At 40.9% G+C, this 17,260-nt stretch overlaps 3 protein-coding genes and 1 pseudogene across 4 annotated transcripts; 3 read left to right on the forward strand and 1 right to left on the reverse strand.

Annotated features, from left to right (window-relative positions):
• The first annotated feature begins 15 nt into the window (after positions 1-15).
• Positions 16-4,264, forward strand: LOC104800721 (phosphomethylpyrimidine synthase, chloroplastic). 2 transcript variants are annotated; one of them, XR_769799.2, is made up of 7 exons: positions 16-155; positions 881-1,193; positions 1,279-1,406; positions 1,486-2,312; positions 2,431-3,115; positions 3,500-3,629; positions 3,789-4,264. XR_769799.2 is itself a non-coding variant. In XM_010523626.2 (6 exons), the coding sequence occupies exons 2-5, from the start codon at positions 883-885 to the stop codon at positions 3,109-3,111; spliced, it is 1,947 nt and encodes a 648-aa protein (XP_010521928.1). In that variant the 5' UTR covers positions 16-155; positions 881-882; the 3' UTR covers positions 3,112-3,115; positions 3,500-3,754. The 2 variants fall into 2 exon arrangements, 1 of the variants encoding a protein (XP_010521928.1); XM_010523626.2 differs by lacking the exon at positions 3,789-4,264 and having other exon boundaries at positions 3,500-3,754.
• A 348-nt stretch (positions 4,265-4,612) lies between these two features.
• LOC104800722 lies at positions 4,613-5,824 on the forward strand (annotated as a pseudogene).
• Positions 5,825-9,886: 4,062 nt separating this feature from the next.
• Positions 9,887-11,591, forward strand: LOC104800723. The gene has a single exon (XM_010523627.2). It carries the CDS (start codon positions 10,141-10,143, stop codon positions 11,281-11,283), a length of 1,143 nt encoding a protein of 380 aa, XP_010521929.1. The 5' UTR covers positions 9,887-10,140; the 3' UTR covers positions 11,284-11,591.
• Positions 11,592-13,646: 2,055 nt separating this feature from the next.
• LOC104800724 lies at positions 13,647-16,725 on the reverse strand. The gene is made up of 3 exons (XM_010523628.1): positions 16,580-16,725; positions 14,624-16,277; positions 13,647-14,162 (listed from the first exon to the last, which is right to left on the reverse strand). The coding sequence occupies exons 2-3, from the start codon at positions 16,075-16,077 to the stop codon at positions 13,934-13,936; spliced, it is 1,683 nt and encodes a 560-aa protein (XP_010521930.1). The 5' UTR covers positions 16,078-16,277; positions 16,580-16,725; the 3' UTR covers positions 13,647-13,933.
• Positions 16,726-17,260: the final 535 nt, after the last annotated feature.

Genomic DNA, 17,260 nt, shown 5'->3' on the forward strand with positions numbered 1-17,260 from the left:
TCAGGTAAGCAGTCCTTTTCTGATTCTTTTCGCCGTCTCCATTTAAAAAAGGCCCTCTGCCATTCGTTGTATTCATCAGTGGAGTGGCAGCTCGGTAAGTAGGGTTTTCGAGCGAGCCAATTCGTCACGGATAAGATCGACAGCGTCTCTTCCAGGTCCTCCTGCTTTTTCTTCATTATGATTTTTCTGTTTTCGTTCCTTGATCGAGTGTGGATGCCAGGGATCCGTGCGGTTCGATCGATTTTTTCTTCCAATGTTTTTGTCTATGGAACTGTGATACTTGCAGATGTCATTGGTTTGCTTCATGGAGATCTGATTACGTTTAATCCTGTGAAATTGTGTCGTTTCTTCGGAATATTTGCATGCAATCCTGTTTTCGTGTTCTCTGTTTGAGACTCTGCAATAGAATTCGATTTCTGATGTTTTCCTGATGGTTAAATGTCGAGATCGAGAGTATGGAGAAAACTCTCGTTACTTTGCAGATTTCTGTTTTCCTGTGTATTAAATCCATCGATCTCAGTGACTACACGGCTTTGATCTGTATATTCATGTATACAGCTTGTGATGCGTGCGGAAATGTCACCTTATTGAAAATGTCACGATCGGAGAAATCGGTTTCGTGCATGTTTCTTAGAGTTATAATGGAAAAAATTAGGTTTAATTGGAGATGATGTTGGAGTCACCTGTTTCACGAGAGAATACATGAATGATTGGAGATTCTTATTATCATTATGATGGTGGAATTTGCATCCAGGTTGAGAATGGAATAGGTTTAGATTTCTCTGAACGCAAGGGATTCACTGTACACTCTGAGATGATTGTTCTTTTGCATCCTTCTTGTGTCTTTTTTACTGACCCTCTGTTGGGTTGATATTGCCAGGTATGGCTTCTGTGCACAGCACCTTGATGTCAGTCGTGTGCAACAATGGAAATCATTCTGCTCTGCGGAAACTTCCTAACTCTTCCCTGTCACCCGGGTTCAATGTGGTTGGGCGAATTGCTAGTGGAACTAAGAAGGAAACATGTCATGCTGCTTGGAGATCGAGTCCAAGAGCCACATTGACTTTTGATCCCCCATCTACTAATTCAGAGAGAAGCAAGCAAAGAAAGCACACCATTGATCCTTCTTCTCCTGATTTCCAGCCCATTCCGTCCTTTGAGCAATGTTTTCCTAAGAGCTCCAAGGAATACAGGTGCGTGAGCTGTTCCAATCTTCAACATGTTTGTGCTTGTTTATTGATTATGTCAGAAGAGTTAAATGACTAATCTTAATTTCAGGGAAGTGGTTCATGAGAAAACTGGTCATGTACTCAGAGTTCCCTTTCGACGTGTCCATTTGTCTGGGAGTGAGCCTGATTTTGACACATATGACACCAGTGGTCCCCAGAACGTTAGCCCACGCATTGGTATGGTAATCATGCACTTCTTTTCACCCATTTGTTTTTCCTCACTCAGGTATTAACAGCTTATAAATTTGTCAAACAGGACTTCCTAAACTGAGGAAGGAGTGGGTTGACCGACGGGAGAAGCTAGGGGCACCAAGATACACCCAGATGTACTATGCTAAGCAAGGAATTATAACTGAAGAAATGTTGTATTGTGCAACGAGGGAAAAGCTGGACCCTGAGTTTGTGAGATCAGAAGTGGCTCGTGGAAGGGCAATCATCCCTTCTAACAAGAAGCACCTGGAGCTGGAGCCCATGATTGTTGGAAGAAATTTCTTGGTCAAGGTTAATGCAAATATTGGAAACTCTGTTGTCGCGAGTTCAATTGAAGAGGAAGTTTATAAGGTTCAGTGGGCAACAATGTGGGGAGCTGACACTGTCATGGATCTCTCAACTGGTCGCCACATTCACGAGACTCGTGAATGGATCTTACGAAATTCAGCTGTTCCTGTGGGTACAGTGCCCATCTACCAAGCGCTTGAAAAAGTGGACGGCATTGCTGAGAATCTTAGCTGGGAAGTATTCAGAGAAACCCTGATTGAACAAGCTGAGCAGGGTGTAGACTATTTCACCATCCATGCTGGAGTTTTACTAAGGTACATACCCTTGACAGCAAAGCGTATGACGGGTATCGTTTCACGTGGAGGATCCATCCATGCTAAATGGTGCTTAGCTTACCACAAGGAGAACTTTGCCTACGAGCATTGGGATGAAATCCTTGACATCTGCAATCAGTACGATGTGGCTCTTTCAATAGGGGATGGTCTGAGACCTGGCTCAATATATGATGCTAACGACACTGCTCAGTTTGCCGAGCTTCTGACTCAAGGTGAACTAACTCGTCGGGCTTGGGAGAAGGATGTGCAGGTATTAAAAAAAGAAAACTATGACTTCTATTTTGCTGTTTGTCTGAGCACATTAATGTGTGTTCTTCTCATGCACCATTCTGCATACAGATTCCTGAAATTTGTGCTGATGATTTCAGGTGATGAATGAAGGGCCCGGGCATATCCCGATGCACAAGATCCCAGAGAACATGCAAAAGCAGTTGGAGTGGTGTAATGAGGCACCGTTCTACACCCTCGGTCCGTTGACGACAGACATTGCCCCGGGGTATGACCACATCACATCTGCCATTGGTGCCGCCAATATAGGAGCCTTGGGTACAGCTCTTCTTTGCTATGTAACACCAAAGGAACACCTTGGGTTACCAAACAGGGATGATGTGAAGGCAGGGGTTATAGCATACAAGATAGCTGCTCATGCAGCTGATTTAGCGAAAGGGCATCCACATGCCCAGGCATGGGATGATACCTTAAGCAAGGCGAGATTCGAGTTCAGATGGATGGACCAATTTGCTTTATCGTTGGACCCAATGACTGCCATGTCCTTCCATGACGAGACCCTTCCATCCGAAGGTGCTAAGGTGGCACACTTTTGCTCCATGTGTGGGCCAAAGTTTTGCTCTATGAAGATAACGGAAGACATCCGAAAGTATGCAGAAGAGAACGGTTATGGCAGTGCTGAGGAAGCCGTGCAACGTGGAATGGAGGCTATGAGTGAAGAGTTCAAAGCCGCAAAGAAAACTATTAGCGGAGAACAGCACGGTGAAGTAGGTGGAGAAATCTACCTTCCGGAGAGCTATGTCAAGTCTTCACGGAAGTGAAAAGGTATTGCAGGACTTACCCTAAAATTAACACGTGCTTGAGAAATATTCATGATAGCTTCCTTAAGAAATGCGTAACATTTTATAAGCGTCAGTTATTCACAAATGTAGTTGCATAAATTGGTGCCAAAAAGGTATGAAAAGTAACTACATCCGTATAAAGTAATGATTATACATTTGGATTGATGCATGATTTTGAGTACAAAATGTGTATATGTTTGAACTGAAACGATGATAAATCCCCGGACCTGATTGGATTGGAATAACAAAGATTGCAACTTGTAGACATTAATCAATCGGCATCTTTTCTAGTTGGATTCTGTTTCAAAGCAGCTAATCCCGTAATCTCTGTCTTTTTTCCTTTCTTTATCTTGTTTTCTCTCATCAGGAAAGCTGGAATCGTGGTCTCACTGCCGCTCCTCTCACCCCGAGCCCCTCCTCTCACCCCGAGCCCCGGAGCCGGTTGAAATGTATGAAAATAAGATATCCATAAGAAGGTCTGCCATGACAGACTGTGGGTAAGTTTAGTTGTTTCTCTATCTTGTCAACTTTAGGACAGCCATGGATCTGTGTTTTCTGCTGGAGTCAGCAATAAAAAGACTGTTACTTTTTTTTTAAATGATTAGGTCCGTGTCTTTTGATATTTGGATAACGGTATTGACGGACATAAGCACCAGGGGTGCCTGAAACAAGGCTGAGATAGTCCCTTTGAACCTGAACAGGGTAATGCCTGCGAAGGGAGCGTGCCTTTTTTTCTTCTATGGTTTGCAGGGAACAGATCCTGCTTTTTATGCTGCTCTCCTTTCCATGGGTGGTTTCTGCTTTTGATTCTCATGGGCAAAAGAGATATTCAGCTTCCGGGCCACTTCCCCCTCCATACAAAACCTTAATCCCAGGCAAGATTCTGAAGTTTGAAAAGGGGACCGATCACGATCATGCCAGCCATGGCAGAGACTTTTGAGCCAAGTAATCTCAGTGCATAGGCCCCTTCCAAGTGATACGGTTCTGATTTCTTCAGCAGTGAATCCACTCATCTGCAGAACTATATTGATCTAGAAACAAAAACAGAACCCGCATCTTTCACATTACCCACAAAAAAAAATGGGATCCCCCCAAATCAACAGAGCTAACGATCGACAGTGGATTCTCATCAGTATTCTCCTCATCCTCGGCCCATACACGTAATACTCCAGGAAATATGAGTATCAAAGAGAGAGCGAGAGATTTATACAGTGGTTTATGAGCCTCTCAGTTAGATTTGCTACAGACGTGCGAGTGAGTTATTGGGCCCTGTTTGAACACAAGGTTATCTCTATCCTGCCCGCGAAACAAATAAGCCGACTTAAGGGCCCAAAAAAGAAGTCAATTAAAAAAAAGGTGTCAGAGAATCTAAAATGTTTTCGGAAAGATTTTTCACATCTTCTCCGAATCTAAAAGACAACACAACGTGGTAAAACAAATTTCTGAAACACAGAACAAACACAATCAAGACTCGAGCGCACGTTAGCAATGACCGCCGCAGCATAAACTCCCCCAAAACGCAGCCTATAATGACTTCGTCGGAGCCGTTGGATCTGGTCGTTACCGTCGTGTCTCCGCTAAGCACCTGAAGAATGTCAACTGGCGTGAAGGAGACCTTAAACCCTACCTTGTCCTGTACCTCGACCCCGACCCCGACCACCGCCCCTCAACTCGCTCCGATGATTCGCCCGTGTGGAACGAGCGAATCACCCTTCCCCTGACTCGTCCTCTCCACGATGGGTCATCACCATCTAGATTTTCCATTCTAAGTCCTCGGATCTGGCAAAAAGTTCAAAACCCTCGTCGGTTCGTTTAGGTTTCCGCTGGCCCACCTGATTGACTCGGACCCGGCGATCCTTCTTGAGTCGGTCCACTCACTCGAGCTTGTCCGACCTTTGGGTCGGCCTCAGGGGAAGACTCGCCTGAAGCTCGCGATCGAGGAGCGATCGCCATACCATCTTCCGCCGCCGCTGCGGCGCATCCTCAGTCCCAGCCCCAAGATTACTATTCTGCCCTTCAAGGTTGCTATTATCACTCCTCTGCCCCTCAGATCGTTGTTCCTCCGCCGCCGCCGCCGCGCCATTACAGGGAATTCTCTCCTTCCCCTTCTCCCTATCTTTACTCCAATCATTACCACACCGGGTTTTACTACCCTCCTCCGTTGCGTCTGATGTACGGTCGATCGTCCAGTTACGGCTCGCCAAGTGGCCCATCCAAATCGATTCGATCACCTTCTCATCGAACGATCAAGCCATTGCCGCCTCCTCTCGTGGCCCCTCGGTTGTCCAACTACGTTCCACCGCCGAGCGGTCCGTCGGCACTCGTCGCCGATTAGATTGAAGCGCCATGGCAATACGGAAAGTAGCCTTGATCCGGGCCATTATCTAAAATACTTGCTAAAACTACTTCTAGATATACCCTCTTCTTGTGACCGAAATAATTTTATAGTCGTGGTTATATTGATCATAACGTTAAATAAAATCATCATAGTTACATCTTATATATCATACTAATCACTTGATTAAATTATCGTAAATTTAATATTATGATCAATGTGATTATCATGATATAATTATTTTGGTCACATGATCACCTTTTGAAAGAAGATTTTGAAAGAAGAGGAGAGTATTTTAGATATTTTGTCCGATTTCATTTTTGTTACATGGAGTAAATTTGAGCTTTTTACTGACAATGCATTTTTGAAATTTCTATGGAGTTATTTAAGACGAAATATGGGCTTTACAAAAGCCCATTAAGAATATTCTGAGTTTTCGTTATCCAAAATTTATTTTTTATTTTCTTACATATGTATATATGAAATATATATCTGTATGATTATAAGTATAAAAATACTAAACTATAATAATAATATAATGAAAAGAAAATGTGAAATCCAAGCAGGATCTAGAGGTGGATCCAACTCCCCACTCAATCGTAGTAATAAAAATTCGGATGAATATTTTAATAAACCGTTTTAGATAATATTGGCATTTAAATAATTGGACGATGACAGTAAGTAACTATCGTGACAAACTAACCGTCGAATTGGAAAAACGAAGCAATATAGCCACCCGATTTGTCGGCTGTCTTCGCTTTTGTTTGCAGGTAACAAGAAACAAATTATGAGTGACAACAAATAACGACAGATAATGAAATTTGTATATTATTTTTAAAAATGATATCTACTCGGACCATACGAACAATTGCGTGCCCAAACTATATATCTTGATAATTTAATTATTTAAATTCAGGTCGACAAGGTATTATTATTACGGAATAAAATTCGGATAAATATATAATAATTTAAAATTTAGGTGTGTTTGTGCGCGCGCGAATTCACAACTAGATCTATTTTTATATTCTTGTATGTTTTTATAATTTATGAAATTCGAACATTAGACTGTTATGATACAACCATCTGCCCCGATATTGATTATATTACACACATAATCACAATCATGTTAATATGGGTTTTAAGTTTGTGACCATGCATAAATATAGTCATTTCTTGTTGGTATTTATACTGTATTTTAAGTATATTTAAAAAATATTTTTCTGTATTTTTATTTTGGTTTTGATTAGTATGTTTTTAATAACAATTGGTATTCTCACTAATAGGAGCAGTTATTAGATGATAGAGAGTGGTGGGATCTGCGAAATAAATTGAATGGCCTACTTACAAAAGCAAAGCAAACTCAACCCTTTGCTCCTAACATCTTTTTTTTTTTTGTCAAACTATCATCAATTGGTCAAAAGTCATAAATTTTTAGTAATTTATGGTGTTGCCACAATATTAGTTGCACTTTATTCTTGTAGAAAATTATTGTCCAACAAACACTTTGTGTTTTTAAATATCAATTTTTTAGAATACACACACACACTTGTGCCTGTTTTAATATTCTGAATACTTAGCTCTCTCTCTTTTTTATCCTAATCCTATTAAATTATAGCAATTTGTGTAAAACATAATTTTTAGATTAAATCAATTTGTTTTCTTTTCACGTGGAAGAATAACTTAATTATTTGCCCATACAAATTACGGGTTATAAATATTCATTATATATAAGAGCTAAAAAATAATTTTTTTATCGTATCATTAGAACATAAATCGACATAAAATCAGTACAATGATTTTCATATAATTTAGATCCGTAAACAACAAGTATGAAAACTAAATTTGTTATTATAGATATCATAATTTGTTTCGACATCCTAAACACTTGAAAAACACGAGTCAGTTAATTATGTAAAGTATAGAACCGATTTCTAAATATTCGAATCTGCTAAACTCTAATGGATTGCATCACAACATTCATATATGCATTCCAACAAATCATACAATATCTTGCATTTTTGTCTTTTAGTTCGGTTTGATTTTTAATTTTGTTCGTTGCCTCTTCCGACCGTGTATAGGATGACATGCCATGGCTTCCTACTTTGGCATTGAGATTCCAAAGTTTCCTTATGGAAAAAAAAATGTTATTTCGGGACGATTGAGTCGGTCCAATAACGAGGGGCTGAAATAATGCAACATACATTACATTATTTTAAGATGGTGGGTCCGTCGGTGTCTGCGTCCGGGGCCTATTCTCTACTTTAAAAAACAACCAATGAAAATCCGCCGCGTGTCCAATGTTCCGGGGAAATTCGGATTTCTTCTTCTACGGTAATTTTCTTTCGTCCATTCCGTTAAATTTATTTAATCGTATAAATAAATAAACAAAAAGAATATTATTCTCCAATGGACAATTATATTATACTATAGCAATGATTAAATAATTTTAAAAAATCAGAGTGTATTTTAGATTTTTGTCAGGTTCCGTTAATGTCTCTGTAAAATTTTATAATTAAGAGAACTATATTAGATAATTACGAATGCTCATATGATAAAATCTGTTTAAAAAAATTATATGTGTTTATCGGTATATTCGTTTTAAAATCCTATAATTATTATTATTATATTGTCTCAAATAAAACCATTGTGGGTAAAGCGTGCTTCGTTCCTCGGGGTCCTCACGTGGCCCAATCACTTCCATCATTCATCATTACAGAACTACCTCATTCATGTTTATTTGGATAGATGAGAAATTAACCAAAATTATTTTGTTTGAATATAATCAATTTTCATAATAATATATTAAAATCGAATACATTCAATAGAACTGAATTAAAATGATTTCATTTATATTTCAGATAAAAGAAAATTAATATTTCATATTTATATACTATACATAATATGTTTTTATTTTTTAAAATTGTATGGCAGTGGAAAATTTGTATTTGTATGCGTAGAATCCGTCAAAACCAACAACAGTAACGTCGAGTTTTATTAGTTGATTTTCGGGTTGATATTTCGATGCATGTCAATCGCTGCGCAGCGTTTAGCTTCGTGAATTTCATGAACGTCGAGTTATCCCTCGATCGGCGTGACTATAATATATATATATATATATATATATATCGATGCATGTCAATCGCTGCGCAGCGTTTAGCTTCGTGAATTTCATGAACGTCGAGTTTATATATATATATAATCACTCTAAACGCTTCATGTAGCACTTGATTATCCCAAAATGTTTGGTATCCACGTATAAATAAAAAATTATACTGATATTTTTGTGAGTAACTTCTCTTTAATCTCTTGTGTTCAACAACATGTGTGGTTCATTCATCCAATCGAAATAGGGTGACGGTTGTAATTGGTGTTGTCTTTATCCCAAAATTTGGTGTTCGAGCGGTTGTTATATAGAAATGATACAATTTAATTGTAATAAAAATATAATAAAATTGTTTTAGGGGATATAGTTGGATCGAATTTTCATTTAATCAATATTATTAAAAAAAACATGTGTAGTCCATTAGAACGTGCACTTATAATATCACACCAGTTTATTAAGGTCATTCACACGGTCACCCCATATAAATCCATGTGGAATATACGGTAAAAAAACTGCATAACTCGAGTTGGTAAAAGATTAACATTAATGAAAAGACAAAACATCAAATCATCATTCGGATTAGTTTTAACTGCTCCTTGATGAAAGCGATACATCAACCTACATGCTTGTCATCATGTTTCGGGACGAAATATAAATACCACTTCGATTTAATAACAGTTGCATACATACATATATATATATATATATATATATATATATATATATTTGATTATTTATTCATGAAAATTGACGGAAGCATATGCATACATCTGACTCGTCAGCAGCAGATTAGAAGCCGGACATATGCACGTGTTGTTAGTCAGTCTGCGTCCACATCCTAAGCAACCATGTTTGTGTTGTGGCCTCGGATTCCTCGGCTCGCTTTCGAGTGAAGTACAACGTATACGATATTATTATCATGTATGGTTTTCTGCATCCGAAACGTATATATGTATATATATATATATCCAACTATATATATCACGTATGCCGACACCATTATGTAGCGACGTTATACCATGCATGTATTTTCTGAATTACAGTAACTTTCTTATTGACGGATTTGTAATGATCTCTATAGGGTTAACTTAGGTAAAAGATTAACAAAAGCCGATTAAATTATTTTTATTGAAATATGTGGAAAAAATATATAAGTTTTGCGCCCAAGTTTACTTCGAAGTTATCATAACAGATGGTGCGATTTATGCATAATAATACGATAGAGAGGACAAAAGATCCACGTAACATGCACACGGAAATCAATGTATCGTAAACAGGTACTATGTAATAAAATAAATGTATTAACCGGAGACAAATATACTGATGAAAAAATACACATGAAATTGCGTCGCATCTACTCTTTCACCTTTATTCTTCCATTGGCATCTCCTTTCCCTCCTGTCTCCTTCGCCTTTACACTCCTCTCCTTTTCCTCTACGTCCCCATCATCATCATCATCACCTTCACACACCTCTCTAATGGTGTAAAAACCCTAGCTCTGTCTTTGCATTATCAGAGACAAAGCCTAAAGCTTCAAAAGTTATAGCTCACACTGGTCGGTTTCATATCAATGGCGGCGCGAAAACTCGGAACAACTTTACGTTACTTCTTCTCTCTTCTGTTTCTCTTTGTCGGCTGCTTCTTTCTCTCGCGCTGCGACGGCAGAGAGAAAGAGAAGGTGAGGAAGGACAAGAAGAAGAAGCTGAAGGCAGTTTCGTCTTTTCCTTCTGGCGGGTTGTCGTCTTCTTGGTCGTATCTTAAGCGGGTTTTCTTATCCACCGCGAGGATATGCAAATCCCGGAACCAAACGCACCCCAACGTCCCCATCACGACCTTGACCTCCGCAAGATCGTCTCAGAACTCGCTGGTCACTCTTATCCAGCCGGAAAATACTGTACCCGACCCGGAAACCCTGAACGGGTTATCGTGCCCGGAGTCCGATGTATCCTCTGATCCTCTTTTCTTCCCCCTGCGTAACGATATTTTCCCCTGCACGGCGTGCGGCGAAATTTTCGAGAAATCCCAATTTCTCGAGCAGCACCTGGCGATCAAGCACGCGGTTTCGGAGCTGATCGACGGCGAATCGAGCACGAACATAGTGAAGATCATATTCAAATCGGGTTGGCCCGAGAAGGCGGCGAAGAACCCGGAAATCCACCGGATCCTGAAGATCCACAACAGCCCGAAGATTCTCGCGAGATTCGAGGAGTACAGAGAGGCGGCGGCAACGCGGCGGCGATGGGACGAGAGGTGCGCCGCCGACGGGAACGAGCTCCTGAGATTCTACTGCTCGACGTTCATGTGCGATTTGGGGCGAAACGGTAATTCTGCACTCTGCGGACAACAGTACTGCAGCATCTGTGGGGTCATCAAAGGTGGGTTCTCGCCGAAGATGGACGGGATCGCGACCATGGCGTCGAGCTGGAGAGCACACGTGGCGGTCCCCGAGGAGGTGGAGGAGGAGTTCGGGTTCATGAATGTGAAACGGGCTATGCTGGTGTGCCGGGTCGTGGCTGGTCGGGTCGGGTGCGACTCGGTCCCGGAGGAGGATGATGACGTGGACAAGGAAGACCGGGGGTGCGACTCTTTGGTGGGGTCCGGGACGGGAAGTGCGAGTGGGACCCTCATGAGGATCGACGATGAAGAGCTTATAGTGTTTAATCCAAGGGCTGTGCTTCCTTGTTTCGTGATAGTGTACACGGTGTCAGCGTGATCAACGGTCGTGATTCGTGTGTGTTGATATATATATACACATATATATATATATATAATCCCTTTTTTCGCGCTCTGTTTTAGCGGCGAGGGTTTTGGGTTAATAGATGTGATGTAATGTGGACCGTTGAATTTGCGATGGACGGTGATGATGAGGTTTGTCTCAGGTTAGTGGGGGATGTGGAAGTGATAGGAAAGGCCCCATGTGTGTTAGCTTTCATATGATGCAGTGTCAAATGTAATAGATGAGTCCAAAGTCTCTGTGTAATTACTTTGCCCTTTTATTTTCGTAAATGTTTTTTTAACGGAGATATATTCCAAATTTTGGCACGGAAATGTATCGTATTTACATGTCACTGGGCACAAATGTTATATTCTTTAAATATATACAACCGGCAGTATTGACTTGTGACTAGGGTTAGACGTTTTTACCCCAAATTTGTGGGCTCACGGATTCTGATTTACGGATATCCGGAACCCAGTTATCCCATTAGAAACGAAATCGAGTACGAGATAAATGAGATGAGAAATTCGCAAGTTCGAGTTCGGATTTCAAAATTAGAGAGACGGATACTCTAGATAATCGAATACAATGAAAAAGACAGAAATATCCCTATAGTTATAAATATTTATAAAATATCTAACTAGTTTTATTATATATTTTGTACAATTTTGGATGCATTTTAATGTTTATGTTGAATTTCTATTTATATTGTATAATTTGAACAACTTTATATGTATTTTAATGTTTGAATTTTGTTATTTTGTGGAAATTTTATGCATTCAAAGTTAATATTTATGTTTAAATAATAAAAAATTACGGATCTAGATATTCGGGAATATCCGAGTTCAAACATGAATATTCGTACCGCCGGATATCCGGCTCCCGCAAGATCGAGATTGAGATAATTTTTCCAAAAAATCTGCGGTTTCGAAGTCGAAATCGGATACCTCAAAACTCTCGGATACCTGCCCACGTCCACCCTAATTGTGACTATTAGATATTTCCACTTTTTTTCACAAACACAAATTAATTAGATACGATAAGATCTAATGTTAGATGACGTCACATATATGGTTACACTGTCGGGCCATGTCATAATTTCATCACCGAGACCGCAAATTTTGAGTGTACAAGCTTTTTAGCCTTTATTTGCCCGTTGACGTTGAGTGGAATAGAGGCGCATTGTATCTCGGAGCCGAAAACCCAAATCCTTTTAACCCGACCCGATTTCTCTGGTTTCATCACCAGTATTTATATGTATTTCTGGGCCAAGATTTACTTTTATTTTTATTTCTCTTTTGGGCTGGAAGCCCAAATGCGATGGACCGACCATGCACTGTATGGACCCGAGAGGGGATGACAACGTCATCACGTTATTGTTATTATTATATAAAATTATACAAGAATCTGGCTCTATTTGATTTCTCTATAATCGTTTTTCCCAATTAAATCATCATTGGATTACATTTATGTTACGAAAGATGATATAAAACATATTAGTTGTCCTATTGTTTTTAGAGTTCTGACAAATCATCTTCCATTCAAGCTCTTTCCGACCCGGGTTCAACTCTTCATTTGGAGAGGTTAATTTACATAGACTTCCTCGATCATCCGAAATATGTAGTCAGATAAAAAACATAATAAATTTTGAGATTATATAAAAGAAATTTGTTTTCTATTATTGGGTTTTTTTTCTTTCTTTTTTATTTATTTTCTTACGGTAACCGAAGTTTATATTTGGAGATCCCCTGAAAAATGCACATACCCACGTGTTTCGCCTTACTATACGCCCTGAATGTATGATGGTCTTCACTTGAAATTAAATCTTTCCATACTTTGGAATTTTATAACTCTGAACCTTTGGATTTAATTTGATACGGATCTTGAATCTGCTCTCGCGTTCATTATCAACCGGTTCGGCTTCAGAGAATATAATAGTCTTGTACTTTAGAGACCCTTTGCCCAATATTCTAAAGCCGAATCCAAATGGCAACTACAGGATCTGGGTTGTGTTTCTCTATGTCCGGATCCGGTTTATGAATCATGTTTATGTTTGTTTTTATGGTTGGGGCAACAAAAAAAAGAAGGAAATTAATTGCCCGACTCTTCAATGAAATTTTGGAGTCCAATGAATGAAAATGCGTTGAAGTCATATTTGACGGTAATTTTTTCATGTCAAAAGACCACAAAATTACGCAAACCGATAGGGAGTTTCGTTGGTCGGTCCAATCCCGGAACCAACCCTATTTCCGAATGTGTTGTCATATGTGTTTGCGTCATGTTCTGTTCTTCCGCTGACATCATGATAATTGATAAGACACCCAAAAAACAAAAGTTAAACAGTGTAACTTACCATCATCAACAGTAATCTAATCATGTTTATAAAAAAAATCGCCATGTGATTTCCATGACAATAAAAAAAAACACGTAACTGTGTAACCACTACCACCTGTGCAGACCAATAAGATAAAAAAAAGGCATATACACTAATTAAATGAAAGGAAATAAAGAAAAGAAAAGGACAATTCGTCACCAGACTCACCCACCAACACACAGCATATATATATATAAGTAACATATATATACATATACATACAGACGTGTGTGCGTACATTCACATATGACGATCGATATATATACTAGGGCTTTAGGTCTCGAGAGGGAAACACGTGTCATCGCCGCCGGTGTTCCAGAGGAAATGGGCGTAGTTAGCCGAGTAGTGCGAGTTGGCGGGATCGGCGGAGATGGCTTCCAAGAACGTTTCCTCGGCCGCCCACATGTCGCTCCGAGCCTTCCACAGGAACGTCGCGTATTTGCTCAGCGCCTCCGCGTCCGCTGGCTCCGCCTTCGCCGCTCTCTTGAAATACTCCTCTGCCCTGTTTTTTTAAAAAGCACGTGGGATAAAAAGACACATGTTAGATCTTGAACTTGATTTGCATATGGCAGAGTAAAATGTGTCATGTGGGAGCTTGGTAATTGGATGGAAAAAGGGTGTTGTAAGGAAAAGGCAAAATATCTCTGCCACGACAAATATGGTTCACTCGATTTAAATCTAGCAATAAAGATTTGGTTCCAATGTCAAAAATTATGCAGAGTCAGGAAAGTAGGCATGTTCACGAATATTCGCCCACTTGACCACGCCTCTTTTGACTCTTACCATCAACTTCCACCAAAGACCCAGATGATGATCTGAAGATCTAAAGAAAGTTTCAGACATAACTCAAACCCTTACTCACTAGGCCGGTTTCATAATCAAAGAACCGTAAAAACATGACGAACTACAGGACACAAAGTATTGTGATTATAATAATATGAGATAAGTGTGCATGTAATATACCTGTCGTAGTCATGAGCGACGAGGTAGAGGAACTGCGCGTAGTTGGCGAGGAGGAGAGTGTTATTAGGCTCCTGAGACAGACCCGTTTGGTAAAGAAGCTCTGTCTTGAAGTAATCCGCGTAGTCTTCTTCTTCGATTCGCGCCTCGACCGGAGACACGAACCGCTTCATCGTGTCGTGGTCCAACGACTCGTCCCTGGTCGAAGCCTGCATTCGTTCCGATTCCTTCACGATCGTATTCCACACACTGAGTTCCTCTTCCCTGCTCGCTTGTCCTGACACCGACGGCTCCGCGTCCGAAAATTCTGATGGTCCGTCGGGTATCATCGTTCTGAAACGGTCCGACCCTTCGTACCATCCGTCGCCGTCTGTCCCGCTCCAGATGGGACGGACATTCCCGTCGCCGCCGCCATTGTTGCCGTCGACCGAAGTTGTTTTGCCGGATGACGAGGACGATACATAGAATGTCTTCACCGACGAGGAATCGAATCTCGCGTTGTTCTTGTTCACCGGCACGGCAACTGTTTTCAGTTCGGACACGGTTGCTGTCGGAGGAGGATGGGACGCGGCGGCGGCGATGGCGGCGTTGCTGCCTATGGAGTAAACGGTGAAGTTGGCGAGTAGTATCATCACGTAGACCATCAAAGTCGGCGTTTGGGAAAATACTTGTTGGAATAACCACACAAACGACTCATGCATTTCCTTGCGAACACGTTGGAGAATCCCTTGCAAGTCTTCGTAGAAGAGGAGCTCTCTCATGTGGAGAGTGAAGCTATGGAGTTCGCGTACGATGAACACCATGGAAGAGAACGCCTTCTTCACCGAACAGTACGCTGATTCTCCGGCTTGTCTCACTCCTTCTTCCCACTGAATCTTCCGTTTTATGATCCTCAGCGAGAGAGGAAGTTCGACGCTGTTTGCTTTCATCTCGACGCTCGAGAAGTGAACCATCTCCTCCCATGGCGGTTCCACTGAATCCGCACTGAAACTGTGACTCTCTGAGATACCCATTGATCTACCGTCGACGGAATCGTGGATTATCTCCGGTTCTGAATCGTTGTTGCTCGGTTTATGAATCTCTTCGTCTTCCTCGCCGTCGGGGACTTGGAATATGAGAGCGAGTTCTTGAATCTTCCTCGAAAACTCCTCGTCGGAGAACGAATCCATGCTCGCGCTACAAGCTCTAGGAATCGACCGAGCCCTCGTCATCTTCGATGATTCCCACAATTCACAGGACTTGGATCGTTGGAGCTTCGTCGAATGAGTCCCGAAGAAAGACGAACGGTTCAGCCTCCGAGGAACGAAGCGACAAGACAGGGAGAGAGCGTCGTGTGCGGCGCTACGGCGTCGTTTCGAAGGAGGAGATGATATGGCGGCGGTGGAGGAAGCATGAGGGACGATGGGCTGCAAAGCCCATTGAAGGAAAGTGGTTGTGGAGGCGATTTTCACTCCCATTCCGAAATGGAAAATTTTCTCGGATATCGTAGGAAAAGTTTCCAACTTTCGGTGAATCACTGGACTAACTTTGCTGGTTTACGTTAATCGGAAACTGAGGGAAAGTTTGTGTGGAGGAGGAGATTTTCTAGGCCTCCAAACACACACTGGCTTCTTCCGTCGTAAAAAATTCGACCTTTTCCTGTTTGATTCACGCTTTCCTGGGAAATAAAAAAGAGGGATCGAATATGTCAGAAAGAACAAAATGATCAAAGTATCGAATGCTTTTCAAAATCATTTGATGGGTTTTGGTAACTTCTCTACGAACACGGAAAAGGTAAAACAGTCTTTAAATCCCATGCATCTTCACGCGAACGAATCATTACAGTTTCCAGGAAAAACGGATCGGAGAGAGATAAACCGGCTAGAGGATCGATGAAATCTCCGAGATCGGGAATTAGACAGTTTCAAGAGATCCCTGTTCCGCGAGAGTTAGAAGCAAGAGAGAGACAAGGAAACTCACTCTAAATGCGCGCAAGTTTCGCCAGAAAAATTTCTCGGATTTTCTCGCTTCAGCAAGAACTTTTCTCGGGAAAATCCTGAAGCGGAGCACGAGGCACAGACTTCACTTTATTAATCAATTGACGCGGAGAGAGAGGGAGAGAGAGAGATGACCTTATATAGTATTTACAAACGCAACGGAGAGCTTTTTTTTCCGACTATTCCACGATTTATTAAAAAAACAAAAAATAAATAAATTACAAAGATCAATAAAAATCTCAGGGGGTTAAAAGTTAAAACCAGTGACGCTTGGTGAGAGCAGTCCATAGTATAGCAACGGGTGATATCGGTAACCGGTCAGCAGAGAGCGGGAAGACATTAAGATTTTTTACATCCAATGGTCATTAATTCACCACGTGTCGCTACCAACGATGGTCTCCCAGTATCTTGGGCTCTATTTTTGTCCTTTTCCGGACCGAGCTTCTGACGTAAGCAAATCGACGGTTTTCCTTATGCCACGTGTACTAACTCCGTACGCTGATGCAATTAAAAATAACAGCCTGGCAACAAGTAGCGAATCGTGGGTCCACGTGTCCACGTTCACGTTCCAATCGGTTTTGTACTTGAATTTTTCTGCTTCAATTGAAACCCGTGAAACCGTTGGAACATAGACGTGTGTGTGTATGTATATATATATATATAT

This window comes from Tarenaya hassleriana, unplaced genomic scaffold (assembly GCF_000463585.1).
Source record: "Tarenaya hassleriana unplaced genomic scaffold, ASM46358v1 Cleome7, whole genome shotgun sequence".
Classification (NCBI taxonomy): domain Eukaryota; kingdom Viridiplantae; phylum Streptophyta; class Magnoliopsida; order Brassicales; family Cleomaceae; genus Tarenaya; species Tarenaya hassleriana.